The 19,045-nt window shown below is 49.0% G+C and overlaps 1 protein-coding gene across 6 annotated transcripts in view; it reads right to left on the bottom strand.

Moving 5' to 3' along the window:
* The window catches only part of LOC144128093 (adenylate cyclase type 3-like), a 394,302-nt gene that overhangs the window by 56,211 nt on the left and 319,046 nt on the right, over positions 1–19,045 (bottom strand). For all 6 annotated transcript variants that reach the window (XR_013313680.1, XR_013313679.1, XM_077661173.1 and 3 more), the window contains one exon: positions 13,928–14,044. Coding sequence is in view for 4 of the 6 variants with exons in the window: in XM_077661173.1 (XP_077517299.1) it covers positions 13,928–14,044 (117 nt within the window). In the remaining 2 variants the exon portion in view is untranslated. The remainder of the gene's footprint in view (positions 1–13,927; positions 14,045–19,045) is intronic.

Raw genomic sequence — 19,045 nt, 5'->3', positions numbered from 1 at the left:
GATTAGATGTACTGCTGGGGTGGGCTCACCAACAACGAAGTGAGGCGGCCCATCACATCCATTTCGATCGCACTTACTCTAGTTTGCGACCTTATTCGGTCAGTGTATCGATCCTCTGCCCTATCGATGCTTTGCGTGGTCTCTCTCAAGCGCTTTGCGAGCACCGGTGAGGAGAAATTAACGTCTGCTTCGCCGCCCATTGGGATGCCATGCTGCTGCAAGTACTCGAGGCTCGCTTCTTTTCGATTACCGCATCGGCATCGACGTAAACCGCCGGATGTACACCAAATGCGGAGCGCTGCGGTCTTGTTCGCATAGCTGCCCCAGTGGAAACAGGAGCAACGAAGCAGGGCGCCTGGCAACCGCCTTAGCTCGTAACCCTTGCTCGTCACAATGCAACACAGAGGTCCTTCTGAGGTTTCGAATGAAGTGTTCCTCAAGGAGACGCCGCCGCTTTAAATGCTTACTGAATGTACTCACAAAGGCCTCCATGTAGTCTGGCGATCTTTTTTCGGCCATATCAACACGAATGCAGGATCTAATCCCTGAGGCGATCAGTATCATACCTCCATCGAAAATGGTGGTAGTGTGACACGAAAAATTCGACCAAGTTAAAAAGAGCGTTTCAACGGAATTAAAACGGATCACGCATAACTCGTTAAATTTATTCTTAGAGTGCATGTAGCTAATTTAACTTTTGACGGAAAGAGCACGGGTATTTTCAGTGGTCTCGTGTGTGTCTGTGATCGAATTTGGGCCTGAGTTTTAATTTGCCTCATCATGAACTAATCATGCACGCAACCTGTACATATTTAATATTGTGTAAATAGTTTTTGTGTATATTACTTCTCCCCGTATCCTCTCTTCCTGTCCCCTCACCTCTTTCATTTCATTTCTCCATTCTGCCTGCTATCTTTTATTTCCGCTGCCTCAGCTCGGGTGATTCAGTATCGATGGCAGATGCCGGGGCTAGCAAAAATCTAATCCTTCCTTTTTATTATTATTTTAATAAATCGCTGCTACTATTACTATTAGTTCTAAGTCGAGATGAAACAGTTCGTGCCAGACATGAACAGAGTAAGCAGTATGCATCAGCAACAGCATCATCTGAGCTGTATTCCGTGTGCCATTCGCTTTCCGAACCTTTTGCCAAACCACCTCGCCCCTTGACAATGTCTTAACTAGGCACATCCGTGTGCGGTGACCCCTGAGTAAGAATGGGGAGGGGTCAGAGCTGTAGCTCTTTGGACCTAGTTTTGGGTCTTTCGAATTGGATCTTTCGAACATCCCTGAGGCACGGTTGCATGTCATATTAGGCAGGGGTTTATATTAGTCATGTTAGCACTGCCATAGCATTCGGAGTTAATATTGCGAAGTTTGAAAACACAGACTGCTTCTGTTTGTACCATTCATTTTTTTTAAATAAAGCAATAATATGCTGCAAATATCTACCAAGTTTTTCAGGTTGAATGACCTGGCCAAGCGGATATCTTATTAAAGTATACTGTTTATTAGTACGAATGATCAAATACGTAGCGTTCAGGCGGAGCATGGCCAACCGTGTGAATACGGAGTTCCTATATGATATGTAAAATTAACGGAAATTCGTGTGGTCTCTATGCCGTTTCTGCATGATTTCTGCATGAGCTGCATGGCGTTATAGGCAGTCCGTAAGTATCTCGGCCTTTCTGCATGTGCAGTTCGCGTAGGTTCCGTATGTCTCGTATAAGCTACGTGGAGAGAGCACACGGAATCCGTACTGTATGAGCCACAGAGAAAATATGCGGAAACACTTGAATCTTGATACGTAACGTCTACCAAGGGATGTTGCAACTGATATTTAAATTCCTACTTTTAGCCAAAATATGTGCTGATACTTGACAGTACAGGAAAGAGTCTGCGCTCAGGGCAAAACGAAGAGGCTAACGCGAGGAACTGTTTAATAGAAACGAAGACAGCATGTTACAGATAACTCTTCCATTCTTTACAGGATCTCAGTTAATCAAGGTAATACACCTCCTGGGTTGAAAACTGTTGTGTGGTGATTGCGCACGGAGGAGTGACGGTACGGCCGGGTGTAGAGAAGAGATCTGCGTGGTAGAAAGTCAGGCGCTCCACTTTTTCAGTGCCTCTGAAGAAGCTCGAAAGCCGACATTTTTCTTTGTCTTAGTAAACAAACCTCTCTTTTCCACTCCGACATCACAAATGCGGGCGCGATTACCAGATGTGAATAATAAATAAAGAAAGAGCGCGAGTGTTTTTCGAGGAATAAAACTCTCGAAGAGTGAAAGAAGAACAAAACTTAATTTGCGCCCGGAAGCTTGACTGCTTTCTGCTGGTGTTGCGAAAACCGCGCGTGAGCCGCTCGCGCACATATTGCTCAAGGCTTTTGCGGCTGAAAAACCAGAGTAGCATCGCAAACACGGGTATACTCATTAGCGTCGGGTTTCGAAACAAGTGCGGTCAAGCAGCGTTGAACCCCCCTCCCTTCTGTCTGTGCAGCTCAGCGTTTGAACGCAGATCACTTCCGGGCGTCATTTGCAAGTCCGGTAATTTTAATCAGTCTGGAGGATGCTTTGACGAGATCGCGGTGTTCATGTTCCTTGGTTTGTGTGCATTTCGTTATTTATTTGCCGGATATTTTTTCTCTCGAGCCGTTAAGCTATGCGTCACTGACGAGATTTCCTCATTTGACGCCGTAGTTTAGTTTTATTTTTTTTTTTGCTCGCCGCGGGCAGTGCCTGTCCCGGTCAGTTTAAATTAGTGGCAAAGAAAAGCACTTAAGAAAAAAAAAACAGATGCGAGCCGTCCGCGAGACACTTGCTGAGCGGGCGGGACCATGAGCAGGCGGCAAAATACTCGCCCTGCGCTCCGATATATTCAGCGAGCGGCGCGTGCCAAATGATGTGCTGCTTCTGTGTACCCTGGATAATTAGGCGCGTGTTACAGCTCGTATATACACGTCAGACACGAACGCGAGTGAATATGATGCAAATGAACATCTCTGCGAGCTTTTGGGGGAGCCCGGGACTAAACGAACAAGACGCTCACTTGCCAAGCCACGCCTTCTTCCCCACCCCCTAATTGATGCACTCAGCCGTGCAATTTGTTACCGGTGATGACGAATTTCAACGCCTTGTTTCATAGCAGAAAATGAAGTGCGGTGGAGGCGGAACTGTATGTACCGTGCGGCGTCATATATTCACTCCTGTAAGCACATGGTGCACGATAAATGGCGCTTTTGGGCACCATGACTCTGACGCTGCGAGCCTTACATGCCCAGACTACTTTGTACTGTAACTATTTACGGTAACAACCAAGCTAAGCCTTATAAAGATGTTCGCAGTTTGCGCAGTCACGTTGAGTTTGAAGCACATAGCGCTGTCAAGATGTTTCGTATCACCATCCTTAGCTTCCGGTCAACGTCTTGATCTCAAGAAGACAGACTTAGCGTCAATCAAAAATAAGAGAAAGGGATAAAATACTCTCAAACTGTTCGCTTTTTCCTCTCCAAAGAGAAATGGGCGAGAGAGACAATGATCTTAACATTTCCCTTTCTACAACCAGGAGAATCACAAAAAGAACGCACCAGTTTCTTTATCTCCGATGATACTGACTACGTACCTACAGCCTCATTATTCAGATAATAAACACTATCTGAAAAAAAGAAAGTCTAAGAGCCGATAACTCGTCCTTCGTCTCTGAGTGCATGCTTTGGCAGAGACGTTATCACCCGACAGTGTCCGGAGTGCCGTATACAGGGTGCCTCGATACCAGCGTCGCTGCTCCAAGTTGTGACACCATTTCTGTCGGGAGGCGCCGCAACGTGTAAAAAAAATCTGCGCACTCTTTTGGCATGCACGGAATGCACGTGAAATTTAACATAAATATTGATACCTGAAATTATACATCGACATCTGAAAGCCTCTTGGCCCCAAACTCAGAAAATTCTGCATGCCCGAATGATGTTGCCACGGCGCAACAGTGAGCCCCTGCCATATGTGGAATTACTTGCCAGTATAAAACCATGTAACCCTGGACGACAACGCTTGGTATTTACCCACTGCAGCAACGCTGGCCGCGCTACCTGTGGGTGCTATCCGTTTTCTATTTTAACACTCTTCGCTACAAGAGAATCCTTATTGGTAATTCAAGATTAAGGAATTGTGTGCCAATTTAAGCGCTAAGAAAGCGCCGGCATGCAGTGTTTCCATCTTCACGAAAGATTTGTTGGAATCATGAATGTTTTCTGCCACTGCTTTTTCGTCGCGCATACAAAACTTGGCCATTTTCTTGCGGCGGCGAGTTACTGAATATTTTCGCTGCCAAAGGATTTCAGCGGCATTTCTTCTGGGCGCCATGTTTCCAAAAAGCGCATCTCGGTAATTTCGACCACCTGGGGATCTTTAATGTCAGTGCACGTTAAAGATCCCCAGGTGGTCGAAATTATTCCGGAGCCCTCCACTACGGCACCTATTCTTCCTTTCTTCTTTCACTCCCTCCTTTATCCCTTCCCTTGCGGTGCGGTTCAGGTGTCCAAAGATATATGAGACAGATACGGCTCCATTTCCTCCCCCCCCCCCCAAAAAAAAAAACAATTATTATTATTATCGCCTATCGGCAGCGTGCCAGCCTCGTTTCTATCGCGTTTTCTTCCCATAACGGTGACGTTATGAAACACGTGGCAAAGAAACGAGCTTGCGCGAACGGTGAGAGGGCAAAGCACTTTTCCCGTAGACGGATCATGTTTCGCGGTTTGGCTGGATGTAGAGCCTGTGCTCTGCAAAGCCAGTTCTCCCACACCTCCCGCACCTATTCTCCCACACGATCCTGGGTTTTCGAAGGCACCTCTCTACACAGGACATAATGCTTCAGATATCGGAAGACATCCTCCACCCCGACACTGCAAACGAACGCGAGTGCTGCTGGCGTGAGACCTTCAAAAGGCCTTTGACAACGTATACCACAATGCCATATTAAACCCTCTGTCCGGTTTGGGTTTTGGGAGTCGAACGCGCTCCTACATCGCCGCTTTTCTCCGGGATCACACAGCAGCAATCCGGGTCGACCCCCTGAAATCCTTCGCTTTCCCTCTGGGTAATTGAGGAACGCCTCAAGGGTCAGTACTATCTCCCTTTCTTTTTAACATCACACTCAACCCAATGACCCACAAACTTTCGCAGATTCCGAGTCTCCCCCATTCTTTCTACACAGACATTACCCTGTGGGCCACCACAGGCAATGTCGGAAGCATTGAAAAAACTCTTCAGGCAGAAATGAACGTGGGGGCGGAGTGCGCGGCCTCCATAGGCATCGCTTGCTCCCCAGCCAAATCTGAACTCCTGTCACTGCACCCAACCCCCCATAAAATGGATAACCCCTCCATGCTCATCACTATAGATGGGCAGTCGGTGCCAGAAGAGCACAAGCTTCGCGTACTAGGCATGTTCCTGCAAGACAACGGGCTTAATACGAAAACTATCTCTAAACTCACTGCCACCCCACACCAGACCACTCGACTGATCAAATTCAGAGCCAATAAAACCGCGGCATGCGCAAACACGACCTCCTAAGACTGGTACAGGCATTCGTGATAATTCGGATGTTATAATCCCTGCACCACCTCTACCTCATCAAAATAAAGACAGAAAAGGTAGATGCACTCATCAGACAAGCCTGCAAGGCGGCCTTAAGTCTGCACAAACGCACCCCCACCTTTCGTCTCTTACGCATGGGAGTCCACAACACTCTCAGTAAGCTGACGGAAGCACACTGCATAGCCCAGATATAGAGACTGTCTTTAAATACCACTGAACAGTATTTCTAGCCCCACTCCAGCTCCGACCGATCGGTACACCTCCCATAGACTCCCACAAGGTTCCGCAATGCGTCAGGGACCATCTCACTATTAACTCCCTACCTAAAAACATGCATCCAGTCCACCACCAGGCTCGACGGGTAGCCCGCGCACGCGCCTTGCATAAAGCACATCAAAAAAAAAAACCTTACGTATTCTATGTAGACGACGCAGAGCACTCCGACTCCCCGGCTTACGCCCTCTGCATACTTTCCAACAACCTAAAATGTACAACGTGAGGCTCGACCAGGAGAACACCTCGACCGAAGCCGAAGAAGCAGCCATCGCTCTAGGGATATCGTACTCCACTGCCACTCGTATCCTGGGTGATTCCAAAACCGCCATTAAATATTTTGCCTGCGGGAAGATCCATGCGGCCCACCCATAAAATTCTCCCCTCCAGCTCCCAACCACCTCGCCCCATTCAAATAGTCTGGGTACCGGCCCATTCGGGCAATCGCAGTAAATGCCCATTCCGCTGCTCGAGCGTACGTCAACCAAGCGGCGCCTAACGAAGACCCAGGCGGCGCGAGAGACCGGCTGTTCACATGTCACAACATCACGCTACACTACAGCGAAGGGCGTGTGCCTTACCCCCGCCACACACATCGCTGACAAAACAACAATACATGACCTGGCGACAACTCCAGGCTCGCACCTTTCCCTCCCCAGCGCTACTTGCGCTTTTCTTCACTACTACTCACACCCCAGAATGTTCCCTCTGTGGGGCCCCGAGCCACATTCGACCATATTATGTTCCTCTGCCGAGAACTGCAACCACCTCGCGGACTCGGAGGGATGACCGGTCGTGGTCTCTAGCTCGGAGCCGGCCTCGCAACTGAGGCTGGTGCAGTGGGCGGAGAAGGTCGCCGTCAGACACAGACTGCTGGCCGCCACCCACGGCCAGGAGCCAGCCCACCCCTGAAAATCTTAACTATAAAGGCTCCGCCAATAATAATGTTTTTCACCACCACCACCTCACTTGTCGGTGTACACCTCAACCGCACCGTGAGGGAAAGAAGGACGGTAAGAGTGAAATAACAAAGAGCGAAAGAGGTGACATAGTGGAGGGCTTCGGATTGATATCGACCACCTGGCGATTTTTTAACATGTACTCGATGCGACGTCTACTTACTTTTCTCAACTGTAGCAGCAGCGCCCTAACAACAAAGCCACCATGGCGAGTAGAGCAAGCATAAACCGTGTGTGTGTGTTTTTTTTTATTTATGCAACTTTAACCCCTTCACTATTGCCTTACTTCTCGGCGTGGTTCAGTTGTCCACCACTGCAGAGGGCACCTCCCACTCCTAATAAGTACGTAAAAGCCCCCATACTCGCCTAGAGCGTCCAGAGAGAGGTGTTATAAGTGTTTAGCGGCCTCTGAGGACCGCGCGTCCAACCCAGTCACAACAAAGGTTGCGTAAGGCACAGGCGGCGTGCATGGAGTGATCACGTGATCGCGGAGAAGAGCTACGCGTGATCGGTGGCGGAAGGTGCCCCATAACAGCTCTGGCTGCAAAACGACTGCGCACAGTGCGGTGTCAGCCTACAATAAAGAGCCCCAGGTGGTCGCTGTCAATTCGGTGTCTTCCACTACGGCGCCTCTCGGCACACATGCGCCTTCACGACGTCAAACACCGCATAGAGTACAGTTCCCTTTACTTTCCTCACAACCCACTGCCTCTGACCGCGGTCCAGCTGTTCTGCCACAGTTTCGATACATGCAGCCGCGCTTCAGAGCGGAACGCACGAGTAGAAACGATATGAGAGGGAACATGCGAGACCGCGGCCATGCGGGTCGAACGCGCCCTTGTGGCTGTTCTAAATACGGGGGCACGCCTCGTCGCAAGCACGACGTTCACGCCTGCAATATGAAGGCGATAGCCTTCGATGGATCATACTCGCGTCCGTCCGTTACATTTTAGGTGCGGTGACCTAGGTCCATGTGACCTTGTGATGTCACGTGATCTCTCTGCCACGCTCGCACCAGCTGTCGTCCTCCTCTGTCGTGAAATGAATTCAAGCCCGGTAAATTCAAATCAATGCAATGTGTCGCAAGCGGCTTTCGCCTTCCTGCAGGTAAGAGATATCCAAGTGCCTCCAACGAATTTTAGAGCAGTGGCAGTTCTAAGAAGAGAGGCTCCAGTTTTAAAACCCGCATGCGCACTAAGCGAGTACTTTGGCGTGCACAACCGTCACACCGCGCTGTAACGCAGACGGCGCGAGAACCGACAGGGCGTACCAGAGACGCCCGATCAGCCGACGCACTCGCGTGTTCTCCTTCATATTGATTGTGCCTATATGGCCCTGCGCCACATTCGATCGCTGCGATGGCAGCGTGCTAAGGAAACGACATGCGCCTGTACTGTGCACTCGATGGACACCAGTGAGGAACGTTCTGCGCTACGCCGCAAAGGGAAATAAAATTCGTGCAAAGCGAGCAGAGACGCTTCACTTGTGGGTCGCGTACGAACAGTGGCCGCCTTCGGGGTCGATCGTGCGAAGGTTAATGCTTCGACGATGCGGGAAAACCACAACCACACAGCCTCCTTCATGAAACGAATATATCGCCCCTAACAGCCTGCGCGACTGCAAAAGTTTCCAAGAACTTGAGCTTTAACTTCACTTATCAGAGGCTCCAGTAAGGCCTTTAGCTTCAAATGCACACCCTGACGTGGGCGTTCCCTCTATTACAGCTCACATGATGACCTCACTGATCCAAGCGAAGTGCGCAGGCTGCGCGGTTATATTTCTCAGCAGGATTTCTGTCCGGGATATAACGGCGGACAGGTGGATCCCGGCCTCCCAGAGACGACCGCACCGCATGTACTCTGTTCTTTCTCGAAGTAAATACAACGTTCGTTCTGGAACGTGCAGTCTTGTTTTAATTTGATCTTGCGGAACACGTAGATGGCCACGATTCCGCGGTCAGTCAGGAACAAGAAACATGCCGCGCAGTCCGTGGCGATGCTGATGGAACGCTATGCAAAAGAATTAGAAAGGCGAAAAGAATCCCCCCCCTCCCCCACGACGTGGAAATAAGGAAGCAAGCAAACAAGCAAAAAAAACAGAAACAACGCGGCAACATTTATTTATTCCAACTTCAACGTAGGCGTGTATTCTTTGCCATAGAGGCAATAAAGGCCTTGTCAAGATAGTGACATTTGCTATTTTTGGCGCTCAAAGTAGAGACCGGGACCAAGATTTGTTTTTCGCTTTTGACTATACGGCAGGGCATTGTTTGATGCGCAGTTTCCGTGCACTTTGTGTGAAATCACAAATAGCTAGCATCAACAAACCTTTTTCTTTTAAACGAGAGTAATTTCTTGCGCTATGAGTTAAAAGATGACAGCATTAATGGAAGATGCGAGTCATTTGTGCGAAGGAGGCAACACATAAGGAAAAAAAATTAATTTCCCTAACCCTTTCTGCTTAAAATACTGCAGTCTACAGGCGGCTTTCAATAAACTCAAAGCCCCCCCCCCCAAAAAAAAAAACGGCAGGACTAAATCCACTGTTTTCATTTTCTAATCTACACCCGAGCTGAACGTCGACGCACTTCACTCATTGATTTCCAAGTGCTCAGGCTGATTGAGAAAAAAAATATTGTGGCGGTTTTGATGACAATGTCCACAAGAACGTCAGCGCTTTCTATCTTTCCGGAAGGGTTTCTTCAAGTGCCTAGGCAGAAAAAGGTCGCTGAGACAAGGGCTGGAAAAAAAGACAAGGTACTTGCCAACTTTAAACCTAAAGGAGTAAAGTGTATTTCTAGCATGGCACTTTTGGGACGAAGGTGGAAAAATATTTGGACTCTCTTTTTCCTCGCCCTTTTCTGCGATGGATTCGTGTAACTCAACTAGCCCGTTCAAGAGTTTACTTTCGATCGGCACAACACCATCGTCGTCCCCCCAAAATGAGGTGACCATGATCCTTCCTGCGAAGCTATGCTTGAGCTTCATTGAAAAAGGATGGATATTGTTGTGTTTCTAGGCAATACTTGTTTGTACGCTCTCGAGTATCCATGGTGGATCCAGGAATTGTTCCCAGGCTCCGGTCATCCATAACCGCAGCTATCGTCGCAGTCACCTTGAAAATTTAATCACCACGACGTCCAACTCGATTTCTCCTTATTTCGAGCGTCAACAGTTTGGGCAAAAACATACACAGACCTTGGACCCCGGTTGAAGAAAGAGAGCTGTCCGAACGGTACCCGACCTCGAAGCGATGATGCGTTCCTTCTTAATCGGCATAAAAACGAAAACGAAACTGATGCATGGAGCTTGCGTGGCCACCGCTTGTTTTTCTGCGCGTAGCCAGGCTTAAGAGCAGATCAAAAGTTGACAATGCAATAACGAAGACAAGAAGCAGGCAGACACAAAGCGCTGCATTTCACATACCACTTTGTTTCTTGTGACCACATCTGTTTTAACGCGACATCGTTAAGGAGCTCGTGTCGCAGAAAAGCCGGCGTCGTCGGCGTCTTTGGCCGTGACCGAAAAATGGCGCATCTCGGTGACACCTGAACCACGCCGTAAGGGAAGGGATTTTAATGCGACAGCGTTAAGGATTAATTGATAGATGGATTGATAGATCGAATCAGTGATTGACTGAACGATCGATTTTTCCTTCCCTTACGGCGCGATCCGGGTGTCCAGCGAGAAATGTGAGACAGGCGTCATTTTATTTCCTTGAAACCAATTGTTCATTTCATTTTCCTTCTCTTACAGCCCGGTTCGGGTGTCCGCCGAGATAAGTGAGACACGCGTCCTTTCCTTAATTTGTCCAACGGGCCACGCGTCGCGCCTAACGGGCGATGGCGTTCCGTCGACCCCTTGGAAACGCTGCGACACGCTAATAATAATAATAATAATAATAATAATAATAATAATAATAATAATAATAATAATAATAATAATAATAATAATAATAATAATAATAATTGGTTTTTGGGGAAAGGAAATGGCGCAGTATCTGTCTCATATATCATTGGACACCTGAACCGCGCCGTAAGGGAAGGAATAAAGGAGGGAGTGAAAGAAGAAAGGAAGAGAGAGGTGCTGTAGTAGAGGGCTCCGGAATAATTTCGACCACCTGGGGATCTTTAACGTGCACTGACATCGCACAGCACACGGGCGCCTTAGCGTTTTTCCTCCATAAAAACGCAGCCGCCGCGGTCGGGTTCGAACCCGGGAACTCCGGATCGCTTCTCGGCCTTTTGGCTAAGATCGCGACACGCTGTCGCGTCTCACTCTTAAAGACGAAGCTTAAGCGTCCTCCAATTTTTTGTTTTGCTTTCTTTCTTTCGTTCAAATGATGAATTTACGTTTCATGCCTTTCATGCCGCTGTTGCGCGCAGTTATGCTCTCATCCTGTCATGATCCCAGAAAGTTTGGGTTCAGGAACGCCAACGAGTCTTCCCGACAGAGTTACGAAGCCCACAGCAGAACGCGGGCCAGTTTTCTATAACTCAGTACTTTGGCGCTCCATCCGGTGTTGCAAAGCTTACGCCTTCGGTGCTCAGAAGGATTGAAATGCGGGCCAGTTGGTACATTGTAACTTGAAAAAAAAAAAAGACCATAGGCCAGGGCATCTCCCAGCAAGCCGCGCTGCGGCTATACAATGCCGCAGCTTTGGGGGCGGTGCTCTATGCGCTGCCGCTCGTCACGGTGCGCAAGCCGTGCAGGAAGAAACTCGAGCTCCAGCATCGCAAGTCCCTGCGCGTGTGCCTAGGCCTGCCCAAACACTCGCAGTGCGCCGCAACGTTGGCCGAGGCAGGAGCGTGGCCCCTTGAGCTCCAAGCAGCGCGCAGGGCACTGAATCACATCGACCGGCTTCACCGCGCACCGGACGGCGGCTCGCTGCTGTAGCGTATGCGCTCGCACCCGCGCTCACGAATGGGCGCGGCGCTGCTCGAATATGAGCAATTGACCCAAGGCCCACCCCCCTACGGCTCCTGCGCGCCCTGGCCTGCTGCCTCGGAGGTACAGCGAGAGATCGTCGGCATCGCGGGAAAGCGGAGCACACCCATCTGTGCTGTGCAGCAGCTGGCCAGAGCCGTCATACACGAGGAGCTCCAGGACCATCTCCTCGTGTACACCGACGGCTCAGTAGCCCGCGACAGCTGCTCCCTTGCTGCGGCGGCCACCATTCCCGCCCTGCGACTGCACAGCCAGCAACACGCAACCTTCCTGGGCTCCTCCACCACGGCGGAGTTGATGGGGATCCGGCTCGGGCTGGACCTGCTGCTCACCCTCGGCCCTCCGCCGCCCAGGAGTGCTCTCCTGTGCGACTCCCGCGCCGCCCTCAGCCGCCTGCAATCTAACGGCCGCGGTACCCCACTAGTGCGGGAAATTCGCTCGCGCATCGAGCGCCTCGCGCAGAGAGGTTGTGCCGTGCGTGCACAGTGGGTGCCCGGTCACTGCGGCATCGCCGGCAACGAAGAAGCTGACGACCTCGCGACCGCTGCACACCAACTACCTGCCAGCGATCTGCCCCTTGCGCTGGAGGACGTGCGTGCGGCCATCCACGACCATCTCCGAAAGCAGCACCCCGACCCACGCATCGCGGGAGGTGAGCGCATCGACAGTGTCACCGGCTGTCGCGCACTTACACGGTCACAACGTGCAATGATCCTCCGCGCGCGCATTGGCTGCGTGTGGCCCGGGGAACGACGCGTGCGTCACGGAATCGCGACGAGTGATGTGTGTGACGGATGCGGTGCAGTAGAAACTCTAGAACACCTGCTCCTTCGCTGCTCCGCGTTCGCCGATGCTCGTCGCGATATGCTCGCGGCCTATAGGGCGCAGGGCATACTACCAGACTCCATCAAGACGCTATTGTGGCCGCAGGGCAGTGCGCGCACTCGTGAGCGAACTTTGGTGAGCCTCTGTGCATTCCTCGAACACACGGGCTTGACGTCCCGTCTGTTCTCCGTCAGGTAGTTTCACGCAGTGACCGAACGCTCCGCGAGTTCTACCTTGAACGATTAATAACTGGACGCCCCACTCCAGTTGTAGCCAACACAGTGCTGTGCGCGTTTTTGATTTAATTCCTCTAAAATGAACTAATCACGCGCACAACCTGGACACATTTCTTATTGTGTAAATAGTTTGTACATATTACTTCTCCCCCTATCCTCTCTTCCTGTCCCCTCAGCTCTTTCATTTCATTTCTCCATTCTGCCTGCTATCCTTTATTTCCGCTGCCCCAGCTCAGGTGCTTCAGTATCGATGGCAGATGCCAGGGCTAGCAAAAATCTTTTCCTTCCTTTTTACTATTATTTTAATAAACAACCACTACCACCACCACCACAAAAGACAAAGGACAAGAGAAGGAGTGCTCAGCTTTGCCCGCTCTTGAGGTCAGGCTCGGAGAGGGGGGTGAGCAAACTCACCCGTAGCTACGTCCCGAATGTCTTTGTACACAGAAAGTATACGCCCTTCTTGCGGTTACGCCGTCAGCAGCAGCGAAGAGAGCATTGCAACTGCATTTTACATAGCACCTGACCATTAAGGCGGGACAGAATGTACATCCGGTTCTCTGAACGCAGAATGCAAGGAAGCGTCAAGAGCACATCTCTTCCCGTGTGTATCCTGCGTCGATGCGGAGGCTATTCGAGGAATATGAAATTTTGCATTCCTCTCGAAGAAAGTTTCCGAAAACTGCTCGTTCCTGTGACTGGCTCGCATGCAATGACTCGCGCGGGTAACGCATCTGGAAGCAGGCTCCGCCACATAAATTTTAGCCGATGTCTCGGTGGCCTGGCTTACCAACCGATATTTAAAATACCCTGCTGCCCGCAACGGACAGTAGCTAAAAATTAAAGTGCATAGGGTGGGAATAACATCGTATTTTGGTTGAACGTGCTCGAGATGGCGTTCTCAAGCGCTGCATGTGAGAAGATGTTAGCCGCTAACCGCCACCCCTTCCTGAGGCACCAGCCCGCACCCCCCCCCCCCACACACACACACAAACACACAAACTGGCAGCGTTAGAGAGATAACTAGTAAAGATTATTTAACAATTTCCTAACATATGTGACGCATACAGATGAACATGAAGACCGCTTACCGTTGTGGCCAAGTGAAGCGACGACCAGAGTGCGACCGCCATGAAAGAGACCAGTAGCCGAACCCAGGATCTGCTCTGCACGGCTGTGGACACCACGGTCATGGGACGCGGAGTAGCCTGCGCATACAAATGTGTTGCATGTGACGTCATCACAAGCAGGTATCGGGGATATGAGAAGGGCGCACAAAAATTTCCAGAGTACTCACTTCATTGACGGTGTGGAGAACATGTATGTAATGAAGGCACCCACAGAGAACATCCTAGTGAATTAAACTTCAGTTACCCTCCATAACGAATCAACCCAAGACACCCATGTCCCGATACATCCGGAGGCTCAGGGCTGCGGCAGTCTTGAAGAAGATGCACCACAGGGCCCTGTTGCAGCTTCAACCGCGTTTGCAGTCAGCTTTAAATTTTTCGAAGGCGGCACAATTCCAAACGTCAGAAATTTGAACATACATAAGTGAGAGAGAGCATGTTCTCTGAGACAAAAGCCCGACGAGCCGCCTTTGGCCGTGATGGGATGAGGGTTACGACAAGGACAGTGCATGTGACGTTTTCCCACTGATGGGCCCATGTCGACGTGTTTGTCTTTAGATATAGGCTGAGCTTTCGCGTATCTTTCATTGTTTCATCTATCAGAAGAAATCGAAGAAATTAACAAAAGCGTTTTCAATAAATGGCAAACGATAACATATGTAGGGCCTTTCGTTTTTGGGCTTCCATTTTCTGGAGAACTCGCGGCGGGGGGGGGGGGGGGGGGGAATCGAGCGACATTCTTTGAGCTCCATTTCGAATACAAATTCAGGTACTAACTCGAAAACTGGCTCGCGCTTGAAAACACCTTGAGGCTGGTTTTGCTACCGTGTTGTTCGCTAGCGCTAGTGGAAATCGCACTGGGTGGTTTGTTAACTGTTCGACGTGCACAGCTTTTTCAAATCACCTGGTAAATAGTACACGACCATTCTAAATTTCATCGCATTGCTGGTCATTGTGGAAAAGGTTTATGGTTTAAGAGGGTTTTACGTCTCAAAGCGACTCAGGCTATGAGGAACGCCGTAGTGAAGGGCTCCGGAAATTCCGACCACCTGGGGTTCTTTAACGTGCACTGACATCGCACAGCACACGGGCCTCCAGAATTTAGCCTCCATCGAAATTCGACCGCCGCGGCCGGGGTCGAACCCGCGTCATTCGGGTCAGCAGCCGAGTGCCATAACCACTGCGCGACCGCGGCGGCGGAAAAGATTTCATTACAAAGATCTGAAGGAAAAAATTGTAAAGAGAGATCACCAAGTGCTTTCAACACAAGGAGAATTGCGCCTCAAATGTCTCTTCGCGGCTGCTCCGTTTGGAGGTACAGTGGCTTGGTCCATCTCCATCGTAAACAAACTCAGCCAGTTTGGGCCATAAAACGGCGATTCCTCCAGACTTCTTCCTTTGGATCCAATCCACACGCGTTTACTCTTGCAATGAAACAGAGTACGCAGCGCATCCTCCTCACAAGGAATGCACGGCAGTGCGAGACGGTGGGAATTCATCTCGGAGGACGCCGAAGGGAAAGTGAGGAACATCGACGGAGACTCGAGGCTAAATTTCATTACCAACCGCCGGTGGGGCATCGATTGACTTGCCCCCCCCCCCCCCCCCCCCTCACACGCTCTCTCACTAACTCTCCTCAGAAAAAAAATAAGAAAAACAAAGAATAACAGCAGGTTTCTCGGAACGGCCGCCGGTCGGATGCTTGTTTTCGCTTGTCTCACACGCGTATCGATGTGCCAAGTGTCTGCTTTGCCGTGTGGCATTGATCGGTCCTGTATATCCCTTGCTTCTTGAGTTGACGGAGTTATGTTGCGAGCAGGCTTGTTTTCTCTCCTCCTTTCTTTCTTCCATCTTTTATTCTTGCTTTTTTCTGGCTTCTTTTCTTTTTTCGTCGGGCCTTTCCTGCCTACTCGATTATTTTTTCAGTCTATAATTCTCTCGTCTTTCGTCAAATTTTATTGACGACCACAACATTCCGTCATGTTTTAAGCCTAGCTAGGATAATGTGGAACTCATGTGCGAGTGTGATTAGGACAGGATATCTTTACCTAAACAACGCAGACTGATGGGCAAGTTGGTGTGACATAATACGGCTAAAACAGTGCGCCTGCATAAGGAGGAGCGAAGAAGCGACAAGACACGGCGCTGCCCCTATAGCCTCTTCGCCCTTCCTTATGCAGGTACGCCGTTTTAGTCTTATCAAAACAACATCTGTAGTGAATGCTGCTGTGTCGAAAAAGTGACATTATGCGGCAAAGAGCAGCCAGATATAAAAGTTGCAGCCGTTGCGCTGCTAATTGCAGCACGTATTACCTTTTGACGTCGAAAATTCCCTCATTTCCACAAGAATTTCACGAACCTGACCGTGTCTCTTGAACTTCTCCAGCTTCTTTATATTCGATGTAGTGTACGGATTCCAAATTATGCAAGCATATTCAAGCTCTGGCCTGATTAAAGGAAGGTAACTAAAAGTTTTTACGTTAGAGGGAAAATTTCGGAGTTTATGCTGCCAGAAGGGCAATTTTATATATGGTGCTGTATTTTCCAGGCTAGATCACTTGTAATTGTCACGCCTAAATATCTGACAGCTAACTTCTTTTAGCTCAGAATACACGATGTTATAACTATATTTTATGGCATTCTTTTTACATTTAATGCAGCGGGAGACAGCCTTCTCCGGATTAAGAGCCATGCCCCAATGGCTGCTCCAGTTTACGATGTTGCCAAGGCCAGCACCGAGGTCATTTTGATATTGATTACTTGTTTGACGAAATAATATGCAATCATCGGCGTGCAATCGCATCTGAACACCAGGATAAACTTCACCGACAATGTCATTAATACATAATAAAAACAGTAATGGCCTCAGGCCGCTTCCCTGAGGCACACGACACGTGACGGGAAGGGAACCGGATCGTTGCCCGCCAAGCTCGACGTATTGCTGTCGGTTACTTAGATAGTCACTTACCCTAGAAATGAATATCTGTGGGAGACGAATTCGTTTTCATGTCATTATTAGCCCATTATGAATACCTATATCAAAAAGCTTTGCTAAAATCTAAAAAGATTGCGTCTATCTTGCCGTTATTTTCGAAGCCTGAGGTCAAGGAATGAACTACGTATACCAGTTGAGTCACTGTATCCTTTAAGGAACCAATGTCGGCAATTTGATATAACTAGAATATGCCCTAAAATCTAGTGAATGCGAGTGGCGATAACATGTCCATAAGTTTGCGCAGAACGAAAGGAATGATATGGGATGAAATTTTTTAATACCAGGCGATCACCTTGCATGAAAATAGGCGTGACTAGAGCTGTCATTCATTCACTTGGCACTTTCACTGCGAAAAAAGACGTACGAAAGATAATGATGAGGAACTTGGCAAATGATTCAGCATGTCTACGAAGAAACCTGTTTGGGATATCGTCAGGTCCCAACGCAAGTTTTAGTTCTCAGGTTCAGAAGCATAGAAAACATGCCTTTATAAGTTACGAAATTCACCTCAGAGGTATGAGCGGTCTTGGCTCTCAACAAGGGTGCCTCTACAGGAAAACAATACTATGAAAATAATTGTTTTATTGGTGAGCAATGGTCCTTTGATCACCGATTATTTAATCTGCAGCTACTACTTGGGATACGGTTGCTTTACATAATTAATGTATCTCCAGAACTTGCTCGGGTCAGTTTTTATGAAGCTTGGAAGAGTTGTTTTGAAATAAATGTCTTTTGATGTGCGCACCGCTTCTACTAGGGCATTTTTGAGCTAAGGGATCGATCAGATATGTATGCAGACGTTTCTTCTCTAGTAGTTTTATTTTTAGCTTTAGATAAATAATTTGTCAATTTACCCACGATGTCACTTTATTGACCTGTCTGCTTTTCGTGGGTACAGAATTATCTCGCCAATAGTAGCATATTTTTTCAAACTTATTCCAGAGTGCATATGCATCCTTTCCGCCAAGATAGATAAGACACGTTTCCAAGTGATGTACTTACAGCGTAGGTGTCATCGGTGCGTGTGCGTAGTCTGAATTTCCGCATTTGCTGCCGTTTCGGTGCGCTGAGTGTATGAAAGGGTATTGAAATGCTCACAAGGTGGTGATCAGAAAGAACTTGCTCAATTGACACAGTGCAATAAGAGAAAGCGCGAGAAGTCAAATCCAAAAGAAAAAAATTTGACGTGGCAGCTGACTGAGGTTAAAAGTTTTTCGTAGTTGCCACGGTTGTTGCGGTAACACCGCATGTAATGAAATAGTCATGAAGAATGAACAAAAGGTTTTCACGGCAAGATATTTAAACAATTATCCAGCGATGCCGCACCTACTTCGGGCGCACTGCTGTTAGAACGTTTGGCGTAACAAAGAAAATTGCTTCGCTCTGGTATTAAGGCATTGTTATGCAGCGTGGAACTACGGCGGTAATTGCCTTGTCGGAACAGTGATGTTGGGAATGAACGCTGTGATATGGTCGAAGCATTTCGTCATTGAAGACTGTCAAGCCTTGGCTTTTACGGAGAACTTTGAAAATGAGCCAGTGACGAGATATTGAATTCGATTATTTAATTCTTCGCGCTGTAGCGTTGTCGCCCTTGTCAAACACTGCTACCGTTCTTGGTTGCTTTCCGGCACTCTGGGTAGCACTGAAGTGCAGCTCGGTTGACTCCGTACTCGCTGTGCGCCGCTTGATGGGCCAGCGATGAAACGTGCACAGAATGCGGCGCCAGTATACGAGGTGTACGTCTCCTGAACAGTGCCATCATATTGACGCGCGCTGGGTTAGGCCGAGTGCCAGACACGCGCCTCTACGAATCCCCATTCTGATCTATATTTGGATGCTGTTAGCGCCACGTGTGACTAGGTTATGGAAAGGGTGTTAAAAGCGCCTGGAAATAATCGAAGCATGACGACGACTGATTGTCATGGAAACCGTGACGGGAGAAGCGTGCTTCTGCGTGGACTCATGGACGCCTGTATAATAATGGAGAGCGGACGCGTCGGATAACACAATTGGCATTTACAGGAGAAAAAACGTTACACATCACTGCGGCGACCGGCATTGGGAGAATGCGAAAGCATTGA

This window comes from Amblyomma americanum, chromosome 4 (assembly GCF_052857255.1).
Source record: "Amblyomma americanum isolate KBUSLIRL-KWMA chromosome 4, ASM5285725v1, whole genome shotgun sequence".
In the NCBI taxonomy this organism is placed as follows: domain Eukaryota; kingdom Metazoa; phylum Arthropoda; class Arachnida; order Ixodida; family Ixodidae; genus Amblyomma; species Amblyomma americanum.
Note: the sequence above shows the minus strand (reverse complement) of the source record. Positions and strands in the feature narration are given on the sequence as shown.